Source organism: Notolabrus celidotus, chromosome 19 (assembly GCF_009762535.1).
Source record: "Notolabrus celidotus isolate fNotCel1 chromosome 19, fNotCel1.pri, whole genome shotgun sequence".
Taxonomy (NCBI): domain Eukaryota; kingdom Metazoa; phylum Chordata; class Actinopteri; order Labriformes; family Labridae; genus Notolabrus; species Notolabrus celidotus.
Genome location: NC_048290.1, coordinates 11,148,581 through 11,175,727, shown reverse-complemented (window position 1 = coordinate 11,175,727; position 27,147 = coordinate 11,148,581). Strand labels below are relative to the sequence as shown.

At 39.9% G+C, this 27,147-nt stretch overlaps 2 protein-coding genes across 5 annotated transcripts in view; both read right to left on the bottom strand.

Moving 5' to 3' along the window:
- The window catches only part of shc3 (SHC (Src homology 2 domain containing) transforming protein 3), a 37,986-nt gene extending 35,228 nt beyond the window's left edge, over positions 1–2,758 (bottom strand). Inside the window, exon 1 of the mRNA XM_034709229.1 lies at positions 2,491–2,758. The gene's annotated coding sequence lies outside the window, so the exon portion shown is untranslated. The remainder of the gene's footprint in view (positions 1–2,490) is intronic.
- A 5,127-nt stretch (positions 2,759–7,885) lies between these two features.
- Positions 7,886–27,147, bottom strand: part of sema4d (sema domain, immunoglobulin domain (Ig), transmembrane domain (TM) and short cytoplasmic domain, (semaphorin) 4D) — a 49,951-nt gene continuing 30,689 nt past the window's right edge. For all 4 annotated transcript variants that reach the window (XM_034709219.1, XM_034709221.1, XM_034709220.1 and 1 more), the window contains 14 exons: positions 20,377–20,510; positions 18,108–18,253; positions 17,952–18,014; positions 17,735–17,833; positions 17,545–17,638; positions 17,299–17,415; positions 17,010–17,161; positions 14,470–14,645; positions 14,227–14,383; positions 13,856–14,078; positions 12,618–12,730; positions 11,765–11,937; positions 11,498–11,544; positions 7,886–10,838 (listed from right to left, as the gene is read on the bottom strand). In XM_034709219.1, the coding sequence (XP_034565110.1) occupies positions 9,829–10,838; positions 11,498–11,544; positions 11,765–11,937; positions 12,618–12,730; positions 13,856–14,078; positions 14,227–14,383; positions 14,470–14,645; positions 17,010–17,161; positions 17,299–17,415; positions 17,545–17,638; positions 17,735–17,833; positions 17,952–18,014; positions 18,108–18,253; positions 20,377–20,510 (2,704 nt within the window). In that variant the 3' untranslated portion in view covers positions 7,886–9,828. The remainder of the gene's footprint in view (positions 10,839–11,497; positions 11,545–11,764; positions 11,938–12,617; positions 12,731–13,855; positions 14,079–14,226; positions 14,384–14,469; positions 14,646–17,009; positions 17,162–17,298; positions 17,416–17,544; positions 17,639–17,734; positions 17,834–17,951; positions 18,015–18,107; positions 18,254–20,376; positions 20,511–27,147) is intronic.

Sequence of the window (27,147 nt, the reverse complement as noted above, 5' to 3'; positions counted from 1 at the left end):
ATATGCAGCTGAGCAGCATAACCTGTATTAACATTTTGAATATTCAGTAACATTTTCATAATTGATTAACATTTATATGAGTAAAAATAATGACAATAATTGAACAAGTCAGTGTTCACTTTTGGTTCAACATGAGACAGGATCAGTGATAATGTCAAAATATTAATATCATCTTGCATCTTTGTTTAAAGTAAAAAGTAATGTGTAACCCACTGAGAATCAACAAGATTGCACATTATTCGAACAACACAACAAGTTTGGCTAAACTTACAAAGTTTTTAGAATTTCCTAATACTTCATCTCAGAGTTAATGGATTGCTGGGACTACAGCAAACCACTAGATGTCCCTGTGTTCCTGAGTTTCAAACCAAAAAAAGATTTGTCTGATTAGTTTCATGGTTTTATGACCTCCAGCTATATAGACCTGCTGGATGTTGATACAAGTAATTGTGGACCTAGTAAAAAACAAATCAAAGTAATAAGATACATTACCGTCCAGTGTCAGCTCCTGTACAAGGTTATAATACCTCCACTGCTGCTCTCAGGCCTGGTCGAGAGGATGGACCAATTGCTTTGTTCTCCTGGAGCATCTCTGCTGGAGGATTAAAATAGAAGCTATGTTACTTTTTTAAACAGCTGTCATCTCATAAAGGGTTCGGTTTGAAAGAAAAGCTTCTATTTGAGTTAATTTCAATGTTCAAAGTGTCACTGGCCAAAAGAAAAGGAATCAATACTGATTGGTTTAGCTAACTGCAGTAGCTAACAATGTGTATAAACGTAAATGACCTCCACTTGCTGTTGGATGTGTCTCATCACTTATATAAACAAACATAAATGACACATAAATGAACCAGATGCTACGATATGAAACATGTTTTGCTATTTTTAGAAAGTAGTATCAAAACTACTAACAAAAAGATAAGGTTGTCTGATTGGGAGAATTGTAATGCCTGAAGCCACACTGTCCAGAGTCACAGCTTGGTTTAACTAACTGCAGTAGCAAGCTAGCTTTAGTAAGGTGAGTTACTACTACTTGCTGTTGACTTTTTCTTGTATTGTATACAGTAAAAAAAAAACATACTGAATATGCCAGGATAGAAAACATGGCCTGTACTGTTTGTGTAGAGCAAACGTAACACGGAACATACTCACCCCTCTCAGATGTTTCCTGATCGGTCTCAAGCGCAAAGCCGAAAGCAGTGTGCTTCATCAATGTGACGAAACAGCACTTGATTTTTGATGCTCGCTGCTACCCAATGATGCGATATGTAACACTCGCATGCTGATAGAACAAGCTGGGAGATGTGATATTTTCTGTTGGACACACTCACAGCTTAGTCGCACATGTCAAAAGGGAGAGCTAGCAGCATCTGAAGGACAAAAACCAGGTAACTTCAAAACTACAATACTAAAGATTTTTTGTCTTGCATATCCAAATTTGAAATTACCACTAGTGACAACTGGATTCAAGATATAATTTAGCTGCAGGATTTACTGAACAGAAGAAAATAAATATTATATTGTTATCTGTTATATTCTCTCTGGGTAGAACAATTAAGTTGTGGGTATCTGAAATTGAAAGCCCACAACACATGACTGGCAAAAGTAATTGGTTAGCCATTGTGGATATCTATAATACTGACTTTAACTAGGAAATATGTATTAAGTAACACTAATGAACACCAAGGCTAGCTTTTAAATGTCACAACCACCTGCCATATTGATACTGTGGGAGCACTCAAGCTGTTGGAAAGCTGTTAACATAGAGTAGTGATTCTCAAATGGGGGTATGCGTAAACCTAGGGGCAACGTGGGAGTACTGCAAGGGGTATGTGAAAAATGTGAAGAAAAAAAAAAGTTGTACCACAACAAATTCAAAAAAAATCTGATTTAAAACAACTTCATCAACAGCATTTACTTTGTATTTAAATGCAACATCAAATAGGGCACTATTTCCAAATTGAGTATATTCATTCATAAAATATATTTTTTGCAAAACCGCATGGACCAGACAACCTCCGTCTGTTGACGTCAATTATACAGCGAGCGATCATGTACATTTGCATGCTAATAAATGTGCGTCCAGGAGGATAACAATGGACAGGTAGTTGAAATGCTTCTTGTTTAACAGAAATAAATTGGTGTGCTCCTTTGGCCATCAAAGGTACTAGCTGCCTCCATCTTTAATCATTTCTGAAAAATATTGCACTACAAAAGCATAGAATTTGTGTCATCTTTCATTTCAATGTTATTATGACACTGTAAAACCACATGCATATATGTATTCATGTTAATTTCCCATATCCTGAAATTTTTATCTCGGCCATACAATGGGGTACTTGGCTGAAATTGTTTTTGAAAAGGGGCACACAAGCCAAACACGTTTGAAAACCCCTGCTATAGAGTGGATAATTATAGGTGGCCCTTTGGGAGTACACAAAATCTACAGCTGAACCCATTTATGTTATTTTTCTACAGCTACTGACTCACCTGTACCTGCTGGCAACGACAGCACTGACACAAGGGCCAGGCTTCAGTAGTTTGGTGTGCTTTGTAGGCCACATAAGGCCGACAGTTACAATGTGTCACGTTATACAGGAAAACTGCGGCTCTGAAAACACTTTACATGCCGATATTTATTGTGTCTGCTCTGTTGAGCAACACGAGGACGTTGTGTTATTCCGGTTCTGAGACTGGTCAGTAAAACACGACGTGCCGAGTTTTACGCGCGAAATAGTAAGACCCTCCCCTAAGTGTTACCAGCTCAGCCAATAAATTCAAAGTTTATGTGACCAATCAGGTAGCAGTAAAGCCCCATCCAAGTTATGAAAGTTACCAACGATATCTTATCTGCTATGGCAAAACTATTAATTTTAAATCCCCAGTCTTCCTTTCTATAATTGTAATTTCTGCATACTTGCTAATATTGATGACGCCAGGTTTTCATTTGTGTACATTAGACTTTCAATTTTAGAAATGTTAACAGAATTATTGCTATCCAGAGTTAAAACATTAAGGTCAATTGTTTTTTATTATTATTTTTATTCCGACTATTTTCTCAGGAAAAAAAAAGGAAAGTTAAAAAATCTCAGAAAATCTCATAATTCTGACTTTAATCTCATAATTCTGATTTTTTTTTTCTCAGAATTATAATAATTAAAAAAAATGTTGACCTTAATTTTTTTGTATTTCTCTCATGGCCGTAATCCTCTTCCACGCAGTAGATACCCAGTTGTGACTAGTAATAATGTATTTTGGGGATAGGCCTCTCCAAAATTTTGGATAACCAAAATATCCAATATAAGCATTATGACTAGGTAGAGTTTACTTTTAGATATCCACTATTTCATTGTGGATATCCAACATTGTTCTTCATTTTAGACATCTAAAATGAAATTATGACTAGTAATAATTGGACAATAAATATCTACAATAGGAGTTTCTCCTAGGAAGGATTCTTTGAGGATATCGTAAATGTTTGTTCTGGATAAATGAATGACATTTTAGATATCCACAATTGAAAGCCCAATACAACATGTGTGGCAAAGGTGACACAATTACTTGTAGTAAGAATGACGTTGCTGACATCTGAAATGCCAACATTTCATTACAGATTTCTTTAATTGTTAACCAATAATGCTAATAAATGTACAATTAGCCCCTTATACATTAAATATATCTTGACTAGACTATATTTTGACAAGATAAATACATTTTCATATATCTTTAATTCATTTTTAAATAGTTTTGAATATCTTCATTACAATTGTTACCAGTGTGAGTACAGTTTCAACTAGGATAGATGCTCTTGTGTATTTCAAAAATATCAATCTCAATAGGTATGTGTTTCAATTAAATGTGATCTGACTGGAGAGTCATGACCTATTTGAAAAACTATCCTTTTTTTGCCTGTACTTCTTCTTTTGGTCACAAGAGGGCACTGTGGCTCTAGTTGTGCAAGTTGGTACCATGAAACGCAGGAGACCTTTTCAGTCTTTCTGAGCAATAGAAATTCTTTCACATTAACAAACAGAATTCTCCTTGAGGTTTTGTCATACATTTAAATCCTTAAACAAATGTCTTTCCGAGACCCAACCTTCATGATTTTTTAGGTTATTTTGACATCATCTGACCTTTTATTTGTACATGTATGAGGCGTAACTGTATCTGCATTTGGTCTAGTCTAGTTTATCAGTGGTATGACCGTCCCATCTGAAAGTGTCTTAAAAGGTTTCAAGGAGAAATGCACAGTAGAAGCTGGTTAATAATTCAGATGGTAGAAAGTGTTCCTGTGAAAAAGGCTGACTTGTCACTGTGCCACTGTGGTGTGATGCTGCAGGAGTAATAACCTGTTTATTAATGTGTAAAACAGTCTAGGTCTGTTAATAATTCATCATCTGATAAAAAAGACCCAAAGCTTTCCATGGAAAAAAGATGACATTATGTAATAGGGTCAAATGTGCACTTACTTGTATAATTCATAGTTCTTTTTTAATATAATTACACAAAATGCACCTGGCATTTATCTATCTGTACTAGTAGGAACTCTTCCTTTGTGGGTGTTTCTTTCTTTCTTGCCCTCTCCCTCTCTACCTTTCAGCTGTTAACCTATGTGAGAGGTGGCTATCTATTGGTTAGCCTGTTGTCTTTATCCATCCTCTTATTTAATGTATTATTTTCTGTGTGTTTATGTATCCCACGAATAATTAGTATCTTTCACTAAGTGTTATTATAATTATTTGATTAAACTGTCATGTAAATATAGTCATTTTAACAGTCAGAGCTAGCTTAATGTGCACGATCAATTAAGCTAATTTGCGTGCACGGTAAATTAAGCTAACTTAGGTTTTTTAATTTATAATTTTATGTGCATCTATATATCCCACAATGTTTAATTATCTTTCACTAAGTGTTATTATAATTATTTGATTAAACTGTCATGTAAATATAGTCATTTTAACAGTCAGAGCTAGCTTAATGTGCATGATCAATTAAGCTAATTCGCGTGCACAGTAAATTAAGCTAACTTAGGTTTTTTAATTTATAATTTTATGTGCATTTATATATCCCACAATGTTTATTTATCTTTCACTAAGTGGTATTTTAATCATTTGATTAAACTATCATGTAAATATAGCCGTTTTAACAGAGCTAGCTTAATGTGTATGATCAGTTAAGCTAATTTGTGTGCACGGTAAATGAAGCTATCTTACATTAGCGTAAATGTAAAAGAGCTGGAGTAACCTGTAATATTTCAATGGAGGTTCTGTCTCAGTCTGTGCCAATTAAGTTTACTGTATTTTTAGTTTTTATTACAAGTTTAATATTTCTGTACCTTTTTGTTCAGAGGAGCTTACGTGAAGGTTTTCGTCTGTCTGTGTCAATGCCAGAATAAACAAAGATGCAGAAAGAAACAGAACATCATTTTGGTGTCACAGCACCGCTATTTCCAATCACAACACAAAACAGAAGCCACCGGTTACACTCTGTTAAGTAAAGAACAAGTAAATTTAATTCCACTCAATGGCAGATAGGTAGTCTCAGTTTCATTGTGAAGAAAATCATAACACGTATATTACTCTTTTTATTCAACTTGTGCAATGTGTTTGCATTTTGGATGCATGTCTTTTTTTTCAAACTTACTTTTGTTGATAGAATCATGCTAAATGTCAAACATAAAAGGGTTACTGTGGTTGAAAAGACTCCTGCCTCCAACAGTATTAATTTTGCAATCAAAATCACATGGGGTAGTTGGTCTTTGACTCTGTGAGGAAAAAACAAATATCAAAGACGCTCTATAATCTCAAGTGAAAATGCCAAACAGCAAGGTATCTTTGAAGAACCAGAGGGGTAAGTCTTGGAAGTCATCTAGCAAATAAAACTGAGGTTTCACAGACGATGCATCCCTTATAAACTCAAATCAGTGCTTCATAAATACAGTACAATTTATTGTTCCATACAAGCACTGCTTTCAGGATGTGCATATTCATCAGTGAAAATAGAAACAGAAGCACATTCAGAAGAAAGGCAGCCCACATGACGAGCTTCATCTCCTCGTCCAGTTTAATGAGGAGTCCCAACATCATCATCACGACTAGGTGAGCCCCTGCAGACAAGTGTTGCTGCGCGGTCCATCAAACTCTTGTGTAAGAAGTGACACTGACATCATATTCCAGCTGTTTGTGATAGTTTTCAGTGTCAAAGGATGAGGTCAACCTGGGGTGAGGACCATGTTCACAACCAGATCCATCCAACACAAGGAGAAGCTCATGATACCGTCACAGAGCTCAGTGGCCATCACAGCTTTCCTGTGGAGGGAAAAACAGAGCTGTGCTGTACAAGTACGGGAGGATGGTAACAAAAGACATGAGGTCAAACACTCCTTGTTCTCTGGACCGCTAAACTGCCTCCCAAGCTTTTAATTTACCAGTAACTCTGTATGATGAAGGAACAAAATGGTGAATTCAAATAGGAGAAAATATCTGAATCTTGATATTCCTATTTTCCAAATGTGTAAAGCTGGAGGTAGAGATGTATATTGGTGGACTTTGAACAAAAACACAAACAGGAGCTTGGCTTTGTCCCAATGAGAAATACGTGCATGTATTTTAGGTATCCTTCAGTAATCCTTTTAACAGGACATAGGTGTTTTGTTATGTGAAAAATACTTAGCTGAATCTGGTTAGTGGATCATGTGGAACAGAAATGTAGTTAAATGAAATGCAGTTAGGTGTTACAGCTAAAAGTGGTTAAAAATTGCAGGGGGAGGGTGGTGATTAAAGTTAAATATGGTAAGCGCACTTCAGACTGTGGAAAACATCCTAAAATAAAGATTTTTTTTGCGTAACAGTAAGAGTTTTTTTTTATGTTATAACACTCAACTGTGAATCATTAAGCTAGTTGCAATCACCTGATTTAGTCATTACCTTGTGCTCCTGAGAAAAACAAACTACTAAGAGTTCAAACATGCAGAGCAAGTCGACCGGGCAAAACACTGCACAGCAACTTTTACAGCAGCAGGACAAAATGCACATGCAAGAGCATCGACCTACCCAGGCCTTTTCCCATCTCTTTAGCAGCTGTTCATGCTCTGTGAGCGCACCTCTCCACTGGTTCAAATCCCTGGATGGAATGCTCTCCTCATCTGTCAAACAACAACATCTTTTATGGATATGAACTACGACATGTACTGAGTCCCAGCAGGGCCAAGAGAAGAAGCCAGTTGCTGTAATACAATTATACTACAATTTTTAAAACATTTTTAAAATTATTTTGACATTTATTTTCATATTTCTACATCTTTTTTTATTTTTGGCACTTCTATGCCTCCATACACAAATGCCGATCTCTGTATTAATAAATGGACCAGCTCTCCTCTGATCCACCTCGACATACATTGCTGTGAACACAACTTCAATATTTTTATCCACACACTGCCCGCTGCAGATACCTCCAATAGTGAGGCGGAGGTCCACCTCAGACATGTCATTTCCTGTGCTGGCCTCGGCGACACAGTGGTATCGGGCGTCCTTGATCAGAGGCCCCTCTCGGAGCCAGCTGCTCACCAGCACCTCCCTCTGACCCAGCGGGCGGCGGTACTCCATGATAGGGGTGTCCAAAGTGTGGCCGTTTATTAGCCAGTGAATGTGGACATCACTGGGACCTGAGGGACAGAATTGGACCTCGTATTTGACCTGTTGTGGTCCAGACACTGGCACGCCCCTAACACTCTGGCAGACCGGGAATATTTCATTAGGTCTGTTAAGATGCACAGTTTACATAGGATTTGTCTCATTTTAAGGCTGATTGCTGATAGTTTTAAACAGTTTTTCACATATTATGAAGGAGCCTACAAGACATGAAAAAACTGAAGAAAACAAGCCAGTATTGAAAACATTTCACAAGATTTATTTAGCCTCCCTACCAATAGCAACAGTCCCAAATTGTTCCTTAGCATTATATACAACTTCCACCTTTTCCATATATACAGATATATCTACACTTGTTTACAGGCACAGAAAAATTAACCAGATAAAGTATTGAAGTGTAAGACATCTGAGTGTAGAATAATTTGTTCTGAGGAGAGATTTTTTAACACAGTGGATAAAAAGGATCCACTTTAATATTTATATTTTCAAGTCAGGGTGCTGTTATACAGTATTATACACAGAAACTGGACCTTTCATAACAGAGGATTGAAAATTTTTAGACTGAGAGGTTGAAAGTTTAATCCCAGGTTTGTTTTTTAAAACATTCACCCATTATGCAGGCATCTTACGACACACCAGAATTTAAGATTGACTGTTCTCCACAAGCCCGAGCAGGTTGGTTTTAAAAAAACAATCAAGAACACAAACACAACCCTGGTTAGTTTTTAAAGAAATGGTAACATGCAAGGTGTAGAAACAGGAGGGATGAGTGAGAATCATGGCAGAGAGAAAGGAGAGAGTTAAAAGAAAGTGAGAGGAGAAGGTTTCCAAACCAAGCATGAGGGAAAGGTCACGTTCAGGACTCGGTGTCACAGGTACCACTCACCCAAGGCCAGGCAGAAGAGCAGGAAGGCCTCCTGGGCGTGAACCCCCCAGGCCTGGTCCTTCAGCAGAGGGGGTAACAGTCTCACCTCTGCCTCACGAGCCTCCACATTGTGGGGCTTAGTGGAGGAAGAAGAGGAGGAGGAGGAGGAAGAAGAGGAAGTGGAAGAAGGAAGTGCAGAGGGGGTGCTACTTCCAGTGGAGGACAGGGAAGGTGAAGTGTCGACAGGAGAGGAGGCTGTGAGGGAGGGAGTGATGGAAAAAGAGAGTGGTTGAAGGAAAAAGGGACTCTAGGCAAGAGATGACATGCAATGCAGACGAAAGAATGAAGCCTAGGATATAAAAAACAAACCTGCTGCAATAAATACAAAACAATAAAACGACTGAGCATCTACTTACAGAATAAAAATATTACCACAGATGTGAGTCATCTTTAAATAATAGCTTCTAAAAATGAAAGTTTAATAACATTAATAAAACAAGTTCAGATTGTTTCCAGGGCTGTTTTAGAAAAAGAATAAAAGATCATCGATATGACCGAGCATCACGTCATTCTGAACATATTCACGTCATAAACAGACCACAGAAGGCAGGAGGACTGGTACAGGGTTAATACACAGGAGCATCAGCATCATGTAGTCGACTTCACACAGAGGGAGAATAAAACACAGGGTTTCAAAGACATCTCTATACAAGACAGTGGTTGAGTTATTCCAGCTTTTTTCTTTTACGCAAAGTCGTCCTCTTCTTCTCTACTTCAGACCTGCTTCATCACCTCACAGGGTGAGATTAAGGCCTACATATCAGGTGCTGCAGACGGCAACACTGCACAACAAAGCCAGGTTAAAGTGAGCAAATCTTCCCTGAGAAATTAGTTACGTTGAAGCATTTACTCGAGTCCAAAAGCTCACACACTGCTTTGAAAAAAAAAAAAAAAAAAAAGGTAGAAACAAAGCTTATCGTTTTTCATCTATGCTGTACAAAAACAGAAATCCAATTTGGAAAACATCAAGGTAACTTACCAATTTGGTAAATAATGTTTCCAATTTGGAATTTTAAGACATAGCTTTTCTTGCTGGACTCAGCTGAGAGGGTGCAGCTTCTGTCAGAACAGTTTCCGCCTCATGATAGTAAGCACTAAAGCAGACAGCAGGAACACAACACCTGACTTTACTTCATGTGACACCAAACATGCTTAGCTTAAAGGAAACCTTGATTTATACTTTGTGTGAAGGTGAAGCAGAAGCCTGACCCTCCATCAAACAGTATCTGTGCAAAGAGGATAAGAAGCTCCAGGCTAGCAGTAAGGTTCATCTGCGTCCGCAAACTGAATGGGCTGAGATTCACAGTCCACATCAAAGGGTTTCTCCTGAGACGGGCTGTCACCTCCAAAACTGTGTGACGGGATCTGACCGTTGCCGCACTCTGGCTCCGTTTCGTAGCCTGTGTCTCGGAGCGCACGCAGATTCTGTGAGGTCTGGCTGCCGTTCTGCGTGGGTTGCTCAGTCATGTTTATTTTGTCGGTTGCAGATGCTTCCATGAGCCCCGCCTCACAGGAGAGATACTCCGGCTGATGAGCGCTCTTGTGGCTGCCCAGCAGGGCGGCTCGCATGCGCAGGCAGGGCGCCGGAAGGTACTGCATGTAGCAGTTGTATGCAAGTGCGGCCAGGAAGAGGAGGAAAAACAGTAGGAAGAGAAAGAGGAGAGCAGTGCTGTTGTTGTGCTCTAAATATTCAGCCGATGGGTCCAGACTGTCAGGCCGGGGGGCGTTGGAGCTGTGAGGGAGATGCTGCTTTGGCTGGAGCTTGATTGTGCTGCTGGGGGGCGGGGTTAGTGATGAGTCAGTCTGGGGAGGGGAGGTGAGTTGGACTGTGGATGTGAAGCTGGGGGGGACGAGGGCTGAAGTTAGTGGGGCTCTGTCAGTCTTACCATTACCTTCAGCTGTGTGTGTGCTAGATGACTCCTGGTTGCCAAGGGTGGTGGTCACATGACCCGCCTGGTGAGGGGGTCTGGGGGGGAGATCCAGAGACAGGACGTATGCAGCCAGAAGGCGGGTGAAGTTCTTTCCAGCAGCAGGGGCCCATTCCACGGACCAGCACTCGTAGTTGCCTTGATCCTCTGGAGCCACGCTGTAGATAAGGAGGCCGTTCTCACCGATGAAGTGGAAGCGGGAGGCCTCGGTGAGAATTGAACCGTTGGATTTCCACATCACCTGAGCCAGGTTGGAGTGAACCAGGCAGGGCAGCTCAGCAGAGCTCCCTGGTTTCACTGTTACACTCTTGGATCCCTTAAGAGAGCGGCCCAGCACTAGGAGGCAAAATAGAGAGACAGTAATTACTAAAGGCAGTTAAAGTCTGGACTTGTTAGAGGTGAAGTGTATCCTGCCTCAAACAGATGTCAAGTAAAAGAAAATCAAACAAATTGGCAAAGACACGAGATCAGACGTAGCCTTGAGGATGAAAACACAGCAACCTCCAAAATCCAGGGTGATATCTATCAGAGTGTATCATTCAAACTAATATCACCCAGCTTAATTCACACTTTAACTTTTGCAGCAAATAAAGACACTGACTGTAAAAACTGTCAGCCAATAAGAAATGGTGAAATCACAAAACTTCTGTATTATTTTGTGTTGTAATTTTTACATTACACATAATTCCAGGAGGAATTTTTGGGGGGGATTTAGAAATAGTGTCATCTTGTAGTTTGTCCAGCAGAGTCCTCTCTATTGACAATACTCCTAGCAATATTTGTAGCTACTGTAGCCTGTAGCATATTTACAGAAATTTTCAGCATGGTCCTCCATATCAGAATCAGTTGTAACTATCCCATATCAGCCAGGCTCCAGTTGTATGAGACATCCCAGTGTAATGTTGGAAAAAGTGTATATAATTAAGTATGTTTTCATTGTTGTCCATGTTTTATGGCCTCTTGTTCAAGCTACATATGAGCATGCAGCTGCTTACCTGCAGGACACTTGTCTGCATCACCGTTCAGGCTCTGGACCAACCTCCTGACAAGAAACAAAAACAAGACATTGTGAGTTTCCTACTGGATGGAAACTTTTCCGAGACAGTAAAGCAGGTCAAACTGGATGGAGTTAAGTTAAGAAGTCTTTCCATGGTGCTTTTCTGTTGAATAATGCATGAGCAGAGTGCTGGTATTAAGGAAAAAAGAGATAGAGAGGTGATAGAGAGGGCATGCGCTGTCACTCTAGCTTTGCAGCGACTTACTGATGCCGTTGGCTTGGAACCTCAAAGATGTTGACGCAGGCGGTGCTGTGAGGGTCCCAGGCACAGTAGGGGTCTCGAGCCAGGATACAGTCGTCACAGGAGAGATACCTGCTGCAGGAAGCTGTGGGGGACTGCACCACACCGGAGTCTGATCCAGCGTACAGAGAGCGTGTCTGTGGAGGGCAAGGTTGTTCATGTAAATGTCAGACAGACAGAGCACAGACACTCATGTGAAACTATTTGGATGGATGACTGATCGATCAGTTTGGAATTTAACAAGTTCAGAGACAAACCCTTTAGCGCTAGACAAAATAAAAGATAAAATCAGCAACATTTCTATCTCCAGACAACCACCCACACACACACACACACACACACACACCTTAGGAAAGTTAAACTTGCAGTCTCATCTCATTTGAAAACTGCTGGTTTGCTTTTAACTGTCATGCCATCTTTTTGCAGACTTCCTTTTAAGAAACTTTCCACAGCGAAGTAAGCACATCAGAGAAACGTGCAAAAGAGCACACACTTGTGAGTTTAGACATACTTAACTTCAACAAATGCAGATTAATGCACATCATGCTGACAAAATACTTTCTTATCTCCATTTACATAAGTGAAGAATGGCTTAACAATGGAAACACTAGCCTGTGTAATGCAGTTGCAACAGCAGCACCGTTTCTATGAAAATTAATAATAAAAATGTCATGAAGGAAATGCTGTTTATGTTGCTGTGTTTACTGGCAGCTCAGTGTAGGAAACCAACACATAGTCAAGGTGTCAGTCTAAGTGTCGCATGTTTTTGTTGACTTCTTGTGCCACAGTAGTCTCTTTCACCAAGCGTTACACTGACCTCAGAGGAGAGCAGCAGGTTCTTTATGGACTCTGAGTTCTTCAGGAGCTGAGTCTCCTCCACCATGTGCACTTCTCCTTCAAACACCACGGACTTATGTAGGACTCCCTTATCTGAAGATGAGAACAGAAACATGGCCACCAAACATTGAAATCAGCCTTTTCAAAACAAAAGACTCAAACTGTTAATGTTCTGAATCATTGTATGATTTAATTCATGATGTTGGGTTCATGGTACAAGTTTTACACAAGCATTTGATGGTGTTAGTAAACCAGTTTGTTTTCAAGCTTAAGAGAAGAAATGACTAGAGAGAGATTACTTTATTTCTTGTTTTGATAACAAACAAGAGATTATTTTCAATAGATGCTTTGTCTTCGCCTTTTCTGTTAATAAAGATACAGATGCTACAAAAAAAAAAACGCTGATGGAATGATCAGCAGTAGAAAATGATGCATAAGCACCAAGCAGCAAACTACAGCCGCAAGAATTGAGGCCAATGCAGAAGTGTTAAAAACTGCAGTTTCATGAGTGTCCCATTAAGGCTGCCTCCGGGAGTACCGGAAACCACATACACACAAATTCAAATAAGCTGATCTTTACAGCAGAACTAAGAATGTTTACAGCCTGGTAAAAAAAAACGAGTGTAGTCTGGATAGCTCATTTCTCGATTGGCACACACTGTACGGGGGTGAATTTTTTCACAACAAGGCAATTTCAAAGATATAAAGATCACTAGTTTTTCCGTTATGAGAGGCACAGCTGATTAGATTGACAGGCGTCAACACTGTAGCTGTTGGCTAGGAGGCCCAAAGCTTGCCTCATACCTCACACTACCTAACAGAAGTTAGGTTGGGTTCAGCATTTCCAATATGGTTCTCGCCAACAATTGGCTTAAAAACAGTGTTTCAGAAACAGACGAGTGATGTCACAGATACCATCCATTATTTATACTGTCTATGATTAGCATCCCCTGAAGAAGCATTATTTTTCACCTCACTGATTTAAATCACTCTTAATGTGTACTGATTTTCAATGGTCTTGAAATGTACTGTTACATCTCTGTAACTGATGGATCAGTATACAAATCTAATAATTTAATACAGAGCTATTTATTAATTGTATGTGTTGCTTTATACTTGATAAAATAAATACAAGACCCCTACTTAAAATTCAGAGACGAATGTTAGCATCAGAGACAGGTTAACTACCTAAGGACATCCCCTCCGGTCTGTTTTTACCTGTTCCAGTGAAGATGACATCATAAATGTTCTTATCCAGCGCACGCACCCTCTCCACCACGATCTGAGTGTAGTTGACGTCTTTGGTGATGAGGCGAGGCCCGTTGCCGATGGGCAGGACGGGATCCTCCAGCAGTGGGTGGTCCCTCACAAACTGGAGGGTTTTGTCTGGCAGGTGGAGCGAGGTGCTGATGTTCTGCTGTCGCATCTGGTTGTTCATACACTGAGGGAGAGAAGAGGCAGACAGCAGATGTTGGATAATTAATTCAAAATGTGATGTCATAGTTTCCTGGTATTTACAAACATGGAGGCGAGCAATGACGAAAATGTGCAAAATCAACCTCCACTTTAAATTTAAGAAGTATACTTACAGCTCCAGGACGTGGAGAAGGAGTGATGCCGTTATAGCGGACCCACTTGGTGTGGGACTGCTCCACTGTGGCTTTCTGCATGTACTTTCCCTTTGAGAAGACCTCTTCTACAGCCGTCATGTTGTAAGCACACACTGCTGACAAACCAACATTACCCCTGGTGGACAGAGATGAAAACGGAGTCAGGAGAGAAGGAAGAGGAATGCTTAATTTTCTGTCTGATGACTGAATCACATCACTGACCACTGGGAGGTGAAGACCCCGTAAATGACTGTGTCCCTCCAGTCCGCCCCTTTCAGGATGAAGACATCATGTACCACATTGAAGACGAAGTTGAGCTCGGGCATGGAGCACACCAGCTTAGCTTTTAGGAAGGACGTCCATTTCTTCTGCAGAGTGCGCTGACCCCCGAGGTCACCCTGTGGAAGATTAGATATATCAGCATATTGAGCAATGAAGGGAGAGGCAGGAAGAAGAAGAAATGAAGACAGACGAGATAACTGAAAAGTAGGAACATGTGCAGATTTTCCACTGGGGATGAAGAGGAACGGATCATGTTTTATTATTACAGGGTAATTTCTCTGATATAGTCTGTCTGAACACTGTTTGGTTACTGTCTACATATTAAAGTTTGAATAAAAGGAGGGGACTGTTAATAAAAAACAGCTGATTTACTCCTCTGAGACGCCTCTAGTTATTATCAGTCTCCCAAAGCAATAAGCTCAACAGGAAGCAGCAAGAGGAGCTACACTGCCTGCTAGACTGTGTTTATTCACTGTTTGCCTCTCAGGATGCAAACAACCAGCTCCTCCTTATTATTGATGTGTGTCACTGAGGCTGTATACAGTGTAAAATAAATGTACACTCAAATGTTTTTTTAGATTTATTTTCACAGGTGAAACCCTTTTTCAAAGATGCTAGTTGCATAATTTGGATGTGCCAGGGATGTGTTGATCTTCAAATGGAACTAAAGTTGTATGTATGCTGTGTCAGGTTGAACTGGCTTGTAACCAACCAACCGGAGCGATGTGTAACCAACACAGGCATGCAGATGTTAAAATGCAAGGAGGAATGAAGGCTGTTGGTGCTAGCTATGCTATTGGTACCACTCTTAGCAAACCAATTTGGCATGGTTTACCTGCAGACTCTGGGATGCTGTGTTCCATTTTTAGAGTATTTTCTTAGAATGACATTTTCCCATTTAGACAACTAGGAAATTGATCGCTTTGAAACATCTCTACATTATAATGTAAAAGATAAGAGAGTAAAATTAATTTCAGGTACGACTGATGCGTTGACAGTACAGCGCTTGCATAGCTTTTCAATCATTTCTCTCAAAGTTTAAGAGAAATTTTGTCAGCTTATGAAACAAAATAAAATCTTGGTTCCTGTTGAGAAGTATGCTTCTGGCTTTTTTAAAAACAGAAGAATATCAAGAATATATCTGTATTGTCATTGTTCAATGAAATTTAAATGCAGACCCTTATCAATGCAAAAAAGATGCATAAAAAAGTAGATAAAGACAAGTAACTAATAAGACAGTAAAAATAGTATATCAATTGTATAACCGTATTTATCTTAACTGTTAATTTTTTTGTATATTCTTATGCTATATTATGTTTAGTATCAACTATTGTCTTTATGTGTCAATTTAGTAGTTTTTAATTCATTTCGTAAAATAAGATCACTATTTGGGTGGAGGCTTCAAATAAGCTCTCTGAGTTTTCTGCCTCTTCCTGCAAATTATATTGTTTATCTTTGCTATATTTTTGTGTGTATTTTCTTTTCATTGTGCAAATAAATAAACATAAACATAAACAATTTGAAAACTTCTAAAGCCTGATTTATACTTCTGCATCGAACTAAAGCTGTAGCCTACGCCGGAGGTCTGCGTAGCCCCCTTACCACCTTACCCCTTAAGCAGAGCCCTATGCGCCTAGCTGACATGCACCTCCTCCAAAATGTAACTAGGCGTTGAATCCATGCGGACCGCAAGCCCTGTGATTGATCCGCTCGGCAGCATTGTATTTCCCGCATTTACAGCACATCCGTGATCCCCGCTCGTCGGCTGTGTGTTTTATCTCCTCCCCTCTATTCTTCCCTGTAATCAATGCTGTATGATAACCATCAACATATATCAGCTGTAGATTAACATAACACGTTCTGAATGGCAGTGGAAAAGTAAACAGCGATCGTAACAGGGACGGAAACAGGCGACCGACTATCAGAGAGACCACACTGCCCTAAACGGCCTCGACACAGAAGCATGTGATGCTCATGTCCGCGTCGACCACTGCTGCGTAAGGGCGACGCAGAAGTATAAACCAGCCTTAAGAGTATGCATGTCACATGTGAAGGCGTTAATGTGCAATTGGAATCTTCCAACATCAGTCATTTTTTAAACAAAACTACCAAAGCTTCCCTGAGACCTTTAACTGGGAAATTTGGATGCAAAATTCAGTTTTGTGGCATATTTAATCTATGAACTCAACACATAAATCACACAAGTTCTTTGCCTGAAAAATGTGTCCCTGCTACCCTCTATTTTGCTGAGTAATAAGTCAGTGTGGGTTGGAAACATGTAACTTCATGTCACATGACTACCATGTTACTGTTATTTGTTGATACCATGATACAAAGCTCAGGTTAGGTCAATAAAGAGACACATGAAGATGGACAGAGGGATCTCCACTTAAAAACGCATGCACACAGGGACGACAGGAGCATTCAGGCTAAAGAGGGAGAGTGCTGGGATGTGCAGATGGTGCATGACGTGTACTGACCTTACAGACGCGCGCCACCCTGGGGATGAGCAGCTTGCCAAAGAATTCGTACTCGACCGACACCTCAGTGAAGAAGTAGTAGATTTTATCGTCCTCGCCGTCCACTCTGTTCCTGTCTTCTCTGATGACGTCAGCGAAAACAAAACTGGGCTCTGCAGGGGAAAGAGGAAAGATGATTGACCTGCTATTGTAAAGCCTTTTTGTATTGTATTACAGACTGAAATCCTTCAGTCATGACAATCTTTAAATTAGAACAATATGTTCACTTTTATAGAATGTCAGAACCCACCATTAAGCCATGACGTGGAGTACTCGGTCCTAAGCAGGGTCTGGGATGGAGAGTATCTGGAAATAATCGGTTCACTGCCTAAGAAGTTGTAAGCTGTCCCTGAGTACAGCTCTCCATCTGACAGAAAAGCAGAAAAAAGCAATTTATTGCCTCCCAAAAACCAGAGATTATTGGGGATTATTGTGCATTTTACCGCAGGGCTCGCCACCAAAAAAGCTATTCAAATAAAAACTGGCCACAACTCACCAACCATCACAGTAGTGAAGCTCTGTGAGGGGTCAAAAGAGCACTTTCCCCTGCCGTCTTCAGGTCGGCCGTCCAATGAAAAGTCCGCCAGTTTCTGAAACAGGAGTTCAAGATTAAATTTCAGTGACATTTTGAGATGATAGGTCTCACACGTGAGTGTTAATCTGTGTAATGAGTTGCATAAACCTACCAAGTAGTCACACTGAGGTTGAAAGGCGTGAGTGCCGCAGACATACAGCCGCTCATCGTCTACCACCTGAAGCACTCTGATGTAGTTTAGGCAATCCCGCTGGAGAGGAAAATACCATTATACATTTAAAAAACACTGACATTTGACTGCACACTGGAAATAAATAACAAGAGGGACTTTGAAAACATTGGAGCAACATTTGAATGGTTTAACTAACCTCTTTTGATTTCCCTTTAAGCGTGCACATCATCATAGGGTTTTCTGCAACCTTCCACTGAGCCTTTAAAAAAAAAAAAGGCAAAAAATAATAACCAATACAATTTTGTAACAATTTCTCCTGCTGTAACAAATCTCAACGTCATTGTTTTGGTACCTTGTTGTTTCTGACTGTCACATTCTTCTTGCTGAGCTCAAAGATGGCCTCCCTGGCTCCAACATACAGCGCATCCTTTTTCTCACTCAGCAGCAACGTGGAGTAGTTGAAGATCCCGGGTTCAGAAAACTCCATCAGATCCAAATCTAAACACAAAACGATTGCATTACGTTAATTTAGTGTGCAAACGGTTACATTTGGTTAACATGGTGGAATCATTCTGCTCAGGAGCTGGTGGGGACCAAATTGGAGATAATAGAAGATTGAATTTTGAACAATTCTATGTTATTGTTTTTTTATTGTATCAAATATTTTGCAAATATAATGTATACCATCAGTGTTAGTATGAAATAATATAACCCAATACTGATATTTAGATATGTGCCAGCTAGGCCAAAAAACAGCTGGCTAATATCAGCAGAATATTGGCAGAATCTTCAAAATCAACTTTGACTAGACTGAACAGCTATGCAAACATACTGTACATGCTGGAGAAACAGATTGCAGGGTCAAGATATATTACACTATACATTGCCCACAACAACAACAACATGACACAATGACTCTGGGATAATTAATACATTGCTAAATAAATCATACAGTATGATTTCTGATTAAGTGAAGAATACAAAGTGCCCAAAAAGGTTATACACAAGATTAATATCATTAGCACTAATGCAATGAGTCATAAAGTTGTGAAGCAGTGTGACAAATTGAAAGGACAAACCGTTCACAGCGCTGTATTATTTTAGAATTAGAATGTGGATATTTCGAGCCTGTGATACAATCATTGTAGTGCACTCAGAAGGACCATGTACTGCGGATTTGATTTTTTGTCCCACCCCTTGTGTTGAGTTAATCTCTCCTTGAACTTTGCGCAGTCATTTTGTAAACAATTTTGAAGCATGACTTCTACCTGGTGCTGTTTGGAAACCCTGACCAGTTTTCCCAGCTTAATAAATGCCAGAAACAACTGATCTCATGATTACAAGCAGAACCCTCCTCTGTTAAATAATGGCTGGAGGAAATCACAAAACTTTCACTTTGAGAGAATTCGGCTTGGACACTTAAGCAAGACTTGGTATTCTGTTCTTAAGTACATGATGATGACGCATGATGATGTAAAGTATAACTGATAAGTGTGCAACAATGATAACCCTCTTTTTGAGTGACGTCAAAAAAACTCAACGCATCCTTATCCCTGGAGGATAGTTGTGGGCCTTTTGGTCGTTACCCTCTTTTTATCTAAATTTCTTATTTATGTATTTATTTTTAATTCAAAACTGAGTGCAAATGTTTTATTACTTCTCTCTCATTAAAAAAAAAGATTTAACTGAACCATGTGTCGTGTGATTGATGGCAAACCTGGCACTGAGTTAGTGCCTGGCTGGCCTCGGCTGTGCCAGGTGCAAGGGGGGTTCGGGTTGCAGGTGCCTGGACGTTAACACCACAATGATGAAAGCAAACACCCTCACTGACTGACTGACTGACTGACTGAAACGGTGACGGTGCCGCAGTGAGTGGAGAAACATGACTTTGTTAAAGGGTGAGCTGTACTGGTTCTCAGTTACTGAAGCTATTTATGTAAACGGCAGTATGTGAACAGAACATCCGCCTGACAGGAAGTGCTCTAACTTGAGACCCTGTGGTCAGACCGAGGCAGTTCTTTGAAATACAGTAAAAGAAACAGCTTTCACTGAGCAATTGCGAACTTTGAATTATATATGATACAGATTTATCTGAACAGTAAGACAGTTTGGGTCTTTATGCACCGATAGGACGGCAAATGAACTTTACATTAACAGCTTTCATTCATATTTCATGATTACGTCACGGTTCATGGATATCAACTTTCACCAACAAGTACGACTTCCCAAACTGAGCATCTGCTCTTAACTTCAGCACAGTTTCACTTTATATCAGTAGAGGTTTTGAAAGAACATTTATGAGAAATGGTTCAGTTTCATCAGGATGGGATTTACCAAAACACCGTAAAAAGCTAAATTTAGCACAAACAAAAAAAGTCTTAAAAGAAAAAAATTCTACAAGTAAAAATGAAGTATAGAATTTGAAGACAAATAGCGACTTCATTAGCATTTAAATATTTAAATTAAATTGGGCAGCATTCATCATTCAACATAAACAGCAATGATAAGAAGTTATCACAACTTTAAACAGATATTCAATCAATCCCATCAGACGAAGTCAAAATAATATTTAATCACTTAAAAGTTTGACTTTAAATTTTTTTTTGTATATTAAGTCTTACCTTGGTGTCTCCAGGATGTTCGAGGCACAGCGTGGGGTCCGTGGGTGGAGACCTCCAGCAGCAGCCCCAGAAACACTCCCAGCACACCAAACCCCATGTTTGACTCCGGTAACTTCGGCACTGTGAAGTTTCCTCTGCGAGACGGAGAGAGAGGAGAGACAAACACTCAAACCCGATGAAGCAAAAAACTATTTAACAAGCATGTGGTGATGAACGAGTTCCTCACGGGCTGATCTTATCAAGCAGCAGCACAGACGCTAAAATGGGACAGGCATCAAATCCACTTCCCTCATACTGAGAGCTGGCAGAGCTGATTCATCCTCTTTAGTATCGCTTAGGAGGTCAGTGTCGTACGTCACATGCATTTGAATGAAATCAATGAAAGACACCTCTCTTTCAAAAACGTGGAGATTATGTTGTTACAGATGTACTGCAGATATTTCTATTGTGCAAACATGTTGAGCAATAAAAAAAGGCCTGACCACATGACACAATAGTTGATTGGTCAATCCATAGAAATAAGTAAAATGCTCAAGTGTTTCTTTGTTTTTTAATCCTATGTTTTATTTATTATAAGAAACATTTAATATAAACTGACAGCTCATAATAAATCTGTCTCTATTTTCCCTTCCAGTCTCCAACTCACCCATCACTCTGTGTATTATATAGTGTTACAAAAATCAATGAAATCAGTGAAAAACAGCCCTGACAGAGTGTAAATAAGGTTTTGAATGACAAAATTGTGTAGTTATGTTTCCTGAATTTCTTAAAAGACAACTGCGAACCATTTCCTGGTTAAAGCTTTCCTGTTAAATATAAGAGACTTAAAGCTACAGTGGGGAACTTTGGGGTTGTGCAGATTTGGCGCCCCCTGTGGACAATAAAGTATTCACTTCTGGAAAAAAGAAATCAAGCTTTTCTTCAACTATATGTAAACTAAATGTATGACACATTGTGGGTAATTGCTGTGGATATGTAAAAAAAAGAAGTATGTTGCTGGCAATTTTCTCATTCGACACCTACCCCCTGCGGCATTCAAAGGAATTACAGAATACCATATAGAAATGATTAATCGTGTTGCTGATGTTCTTGTTTGCTTTTTTAGGTCATAAACAGACATCCCTATTATCTTAAGTCAGTTTCACAACCAGTTGAAAAACTTCTCACTGGAGCTTTAATTTAATATCTTAGGGTTTTGGTATTGTTAAGATAAATCAGGCAACTTGAAGAAGTCTCATTTTGCACTGGAAAATTGTGACAGTCATCTATCATACATACTGATTCAGACTAAATAATTAAACCAGTGAATGGAGAACATAATCTGCAACATAGACATAAAATGTTACTTGCTTTAGTAGACTTGGCTGAAGTTTTCTTTAATATAAAAACTCCAGTGTCTATATTGCAAGCATTTTTATACCATGAAATGTGAACATATCTTTGTGATGTTATATTGTTTTCTGAATTCATGCGTCTCATTTGTATGTGTTTAGGTTTACACAGAAGTGAGATAGATGCATCATATAAGCCAGGAAACTAATGCATCTCATGTCCTCTTTTACTTCTTGTTCTGATATCAATGGTCATATTGTTTCATACAAAAAAAAGGAAGTAAACTCTCTACAGTATATTTTCCAGAAATAACTCTGACATTTGACGATTGGCACACATTCGTTCTCGGGACGATCTGACCCCCAGCTTGTAAATTGACCATTGACCTGGATTTCAAAAATGTGGGGTTCACCGACAAATTAGGAAAACAGATGGATGTATGGTTCCATCTGAATCAGGCATCAGAGTGGAAGAAAAAAAAGGGAGAGAGGGGAGCAGCACATCAAGAGGTTGTGAAGGAGAATGAGTCACAGTGGAAGAAAAGAAACCTGAATTTGTTTGTAATGAGCACAAAAGTCACACACTCGCACATTAAGTCTGACTTTGAGGTATGTAAATGAATGTGTTAGTGTGTTGCGTCTTATGACCGCTGTGTAACACCTCAGCGTACTGTCAGTATGTGCATTATGCAATGCTGCTGGCTTAAGTAAATCCTCCTTAAATTGAAACTTACTACTCTACCCTGTATTGTTATTAAGACAGTATTGTGTGTATCTGTTTGCCTCACACGATGACGACAATGACGGTGATTATGATGATGATGACGGCAGCACTGCTGGTATCTATCAGTTCTTATCAGATATCGGTGCTGTTCTCTGTCTGCCAATTTGTGTTGCATGGTGATCTTTCAGCGTATTCACAGCTCTCTGCTGGTGCAGGGTGTGCCTGATAAGGCCTCCATTAGGCTGCTCTGTGCCGTTTGTGTACGTGTATCCAGACCCGCCTCAGGAGGCTGGTGCCGTCGTATTTAATAAAACCTCTAATTCTCATCCCTACCTGTTTTTTGTTTTTGGCACTCAGATATAAAGTGCAAGTCATGCCTATCCTGCATTATAGCTCCAGTTGAAAACTGTATGTGACAAAGAGAAACAATGAAAAGGTTCTTAAGAGAAATTTTGGACTAGTACATGGTTTATAGTGAAACTCAGGGTGTTTTATTTAACATAGATTAGGTCTGAAATATAAAAGTCAATTTTGATGATGCTTATTTGTGTCAAAAATGGTAATCTATAGTAATAAGGCATACTCCAAGTTGCCTGTTTTAGGTCAGCACAAAAGTAGGGGAGTAGCTCATGCTTTAAAGCTTAAGTCAAATATTAGAATAAATCTCTAAATCTGTTCTCAATCCCGCGTGTAATACATGCAGTATTTGTTGCCAAATAAACTGCAACACGTTGCACATGCAGAATAATCTTCAGGTCAAATATTTTCATGACTGTCCACCAAATCCATTCAGACATGGGTGGAGGATTGGTTACCTGCTGTTACTCTATAAATAGCATAACTCCGTAAATATTATCAACACTGAAATGGTATTAACTCACAGAGTGATTAACTGACATAATTCAATAATAAGGCTAAAGTGCTTCCTTTTCTTGATCCAATCATGTGAGAGGAGCAGTGCGGTCGGTGTCAGCACAACTCCGGCTTTGTACTCTTGGCTTTCCTCTCCTTGAACACAGATGAAGTCAGCTTTTTACAATATTAGAGACGACTCTGGGTTGCTGATGGAGCGCTGCACGAGTGTTCACCGAATGCCAGCGTGGGTCGGGCAGGTCAGGTGACTTCTGAGGTAATGTGATCTAGCTCAAAAGCAGGTTCTTCTGGTTTTTCCTCAACGGGCTCAAAAGAAGGTGAAGTACCCGCAGCACACCTCTGTTAAAAAGGGGTGGGTCGGTCACACAAAGAAGAGGGTAGAGAGGTTATCGGATGACTTGTAAGACGAGGATTGAGATTAGGTAGTTCTCTCGCACAGGAAAGCACCAAACAGTCCCACGATGTTGAAATGACAGGGATTTGATTTGCATTAAAGATTCAGAAAAAATAATACAATTTAACTTCTTTATTATTGGGCGATTTGTCTTAATTTTACATCAAACAACTTAAATTACAGCCCAAAGGCAGAAATAAATCATCTTCAACCACTTCGTAATGACCTAGTAGCACCATTGTGGCTCAGCTCACTCAAATATAGGTTAGTAATCAGTTACCCGGTCGGGGGGGAGATATATCATGTGGCACAGCATGTCCAAAGAATCAATGAGGGCCACCACAACCAGAGAAAAAGGGAGAGACTGATAATTGATTATTGATGCGGTTGTAAGTCAGAGCAAATTGCCCCAGAGGAATGACCTGTGTTAATACTAGCTTGTGTTTTCCTTCATGGGAGGGTTTCCACGGACCAAATCTGGCAAAGATGGAATTCCATCCCGGCTTCAGCCCAAGCCATGGACTGCACTCTGCTAAAGAGGGGGTCAAACACACAAGGACCTATTGTTTACTGAAGATGAGGGTAGCCTCCACTCCACCCCCATCACATCCACATCATCACTGCAGAGTGCTCAACAATGAACAGAGAGAGAGAAAGAAGGGAGAAAGGAGGGAGGACAGAGGAATAGGAGGGAAAAAAGGAATCTCCTTCTCATCCAGTTCTTTTACAGTCTTGCCAATCTAAATGCCAGGACAGCTTAACCCGGAGTTTAAGCCAGTGTTTTCACAGATCTCACAAACTCGTGAGACCTGGATGTGGAAGCATTGAGTAAGGATGCTCAATTTGCCTTATTCATGACCGTAGCCCTTTAACTCATGCTCGAGATGAAGGATAAAACACTGTTATGATGTTATGCCTCTGTGTTCAATTGTATAAATCATATGAATATAGGGTTATGGACAACTAATACAATTGAACTGCTTCCTTGTTATCAACAAAAAACAAATGTGCAGTTGAAATCAAAAGACAGTTTGGCCATTTTTAAAGTTAAAACAGGGATTTTGATAACCTATTAGCTACGTTCAAGTAAGTAAAAGTAGTAAAATAAAAATTAAACTAAATGATAGCATTGTTAGCTCGACATATGTTGTTATTATTTCACTTATTTTAAACAAATTTGCAACTGAAGATAATGGTTAGTGAAACCCTGGAGTTAGCTCAGGCTGTATTCAAGTTCAAACAACACATTTTGTATTTAATAAGCTACCATACGCTAAAAGCTAATGCTTGCATTCAACCACATCATTGCTAACATAACATTTTCAAGGAAGTTAGCAAGTCACGCGTGCCTTTTCTAATGTGGTGTGTAACACAATCCACTGCAATACTAGCATGTAGCCACTGCCTATGATACATGTTAGCTAGGCTAACATTAAAAGCAGGCTAACATTAAGTTAGCAAGGCATTTGTGCCATATGTAGCATTTTACTCTATCAAAGGGACTTTGCACTTGTACCCACTTCCCCCAGGGGGTCCCAACCCACACTTTGGGAACCCCTGGTCTAAATACTAACCTTAGCTATTTTCCAAAGTAAGCTCATCATTGTAAAATATGTTGTTTAATATTACATTATGGCCAGATTTTCCATTTGATTTTGAAAATGACAGAAAATGTATGAGACTTACAACCTGAATCACAGCATTATGACAATAAACCAACATTTAAGCTTTCCATCTTGAGCATGACATCAGAGGAAAATAGCCACCATGCTAATATGGGCAATAAAATGTCTGATGACAGCAGCAGAAATTGTTTCTGTAAGGCACAGACTGAGGGAAAGAAAGGGAGTGACGTCGGCGCAGTGTGAATGGATGAGATAACAAAACTAAATCCGGGATGAAAAGCCCAGACAGACAAAAATTCTGCCTGAAAAATCCTCTAGTGGCACGCTGCATAAATAAAACCCTCAAACTAGACTTATCCCTCTATCCCTGCACTCCTGACGCCCTCTATCACTATAACCACTCCGTCCCATTTAGGGCAAACAAAGCTTAAAAAAAAAGCTTCAAACCCCTTTGACTCGGTGCTACAGTAGCAGAAAGGGCAGACTGGCAGCTACCCTATGCTGCTGAGAGATTTAGAGGAGTGGCCATAGTGGCCAGGGATATTTAAGACGGTTACCATGCTGGCAGGTCTCTTTGAAACCTTTGTGTTCCTCTCTCAGCTCCGTTGGCTGAGCAGGGTGGTTGACACCTGCTCGGGGCCTTGGGGTTCCCATCACTGTGCTGGTAACAGGGCACAGACATTGGCAAGCTGCCCATTGAGGGCAAGGGGCAGAGAGGGGGGAAACTGGAGCTTGGCCTATCTTTGCATGAGTACTCTGAACCTGTTAGTTAAAATCAGAGAGGGGAAGAAATCTGCTTTATCCAGGAAGGGCTTTTTTGTGCTTATGCTACACTAATAAGTCATTAGGGGCATGGATAAACATTGATTGAGGCAGCCATCATAATAAATCACTGGATAACTTGATTGTACTGGCAGAGCAGAGCCTGAGTAAAGAATAAAACAGGTGTCCCACTCCTACAGTTTCAACAACAACAAATATTGCACTGCTACAACTGTATTTGGTCAGAACGGGCTGTTTGTTCAGCTTTATTCTAATGAAAATAGAGCTACTGTTGGTCTTACTAGGACATAAAAACATTTAATTTAGACAAAAAGTAGCTGACTATGAAATATAGCCTGAGTGGACTGATCTGAAATAACTAAACCAACAGTTCCTGACTCGGATCATTTCCCTCCCTAATGAATTGGTGGGGTGACTTATCACATAAGACCCCATAGTCGCTTCAGCACTTGCCACTTCATTTTAAATGCAGAGAGTGCAGAAAAAGAAGCTCCACATCCTGCGAGCAGCGAGGATGGTGAGGATACAGAGGGTGATGAAGGGTGATGTGAGGGATTTGGACATTCAGTGCCTGCCAACAGCTCCAACCCCTCACTCCTCTCCCCTCGCTGGTTCTCTTTTTCCATGTACTCACTCATCATCAGCATCAATGCACAGAGATGCTCTTCTTCTTTTTGCAGAGGCACGCCAAGAGACTGCTTCTCATTTTTTTCCCCCTCCTCCGTCTGTTGCTATTTTACCAATGGGCCTAACCACACACAAACAAACTGTGCAATGGGAAATGTGCTTTTAGTGGTTCATTTAGTGGAAAGGATGCCTCTTCCAGCAGTTCAGTATGACATTTTAAAGCTGGCTGCAAACTAACTTTGCTTCAAGTGTTCATCAACTTTTTCTCAACATAAAAATACACCATGCTGCTGTTTTTTTATTAGATGAAACTTACTAAAACTGCTGCAGTCATCAACATTAGCTCAGCTTTTTCTTGGTGCAAAGCTTTTCCTAATGGTTGGTGTTTCTTTGGTGTGCAATATGATACAGTTC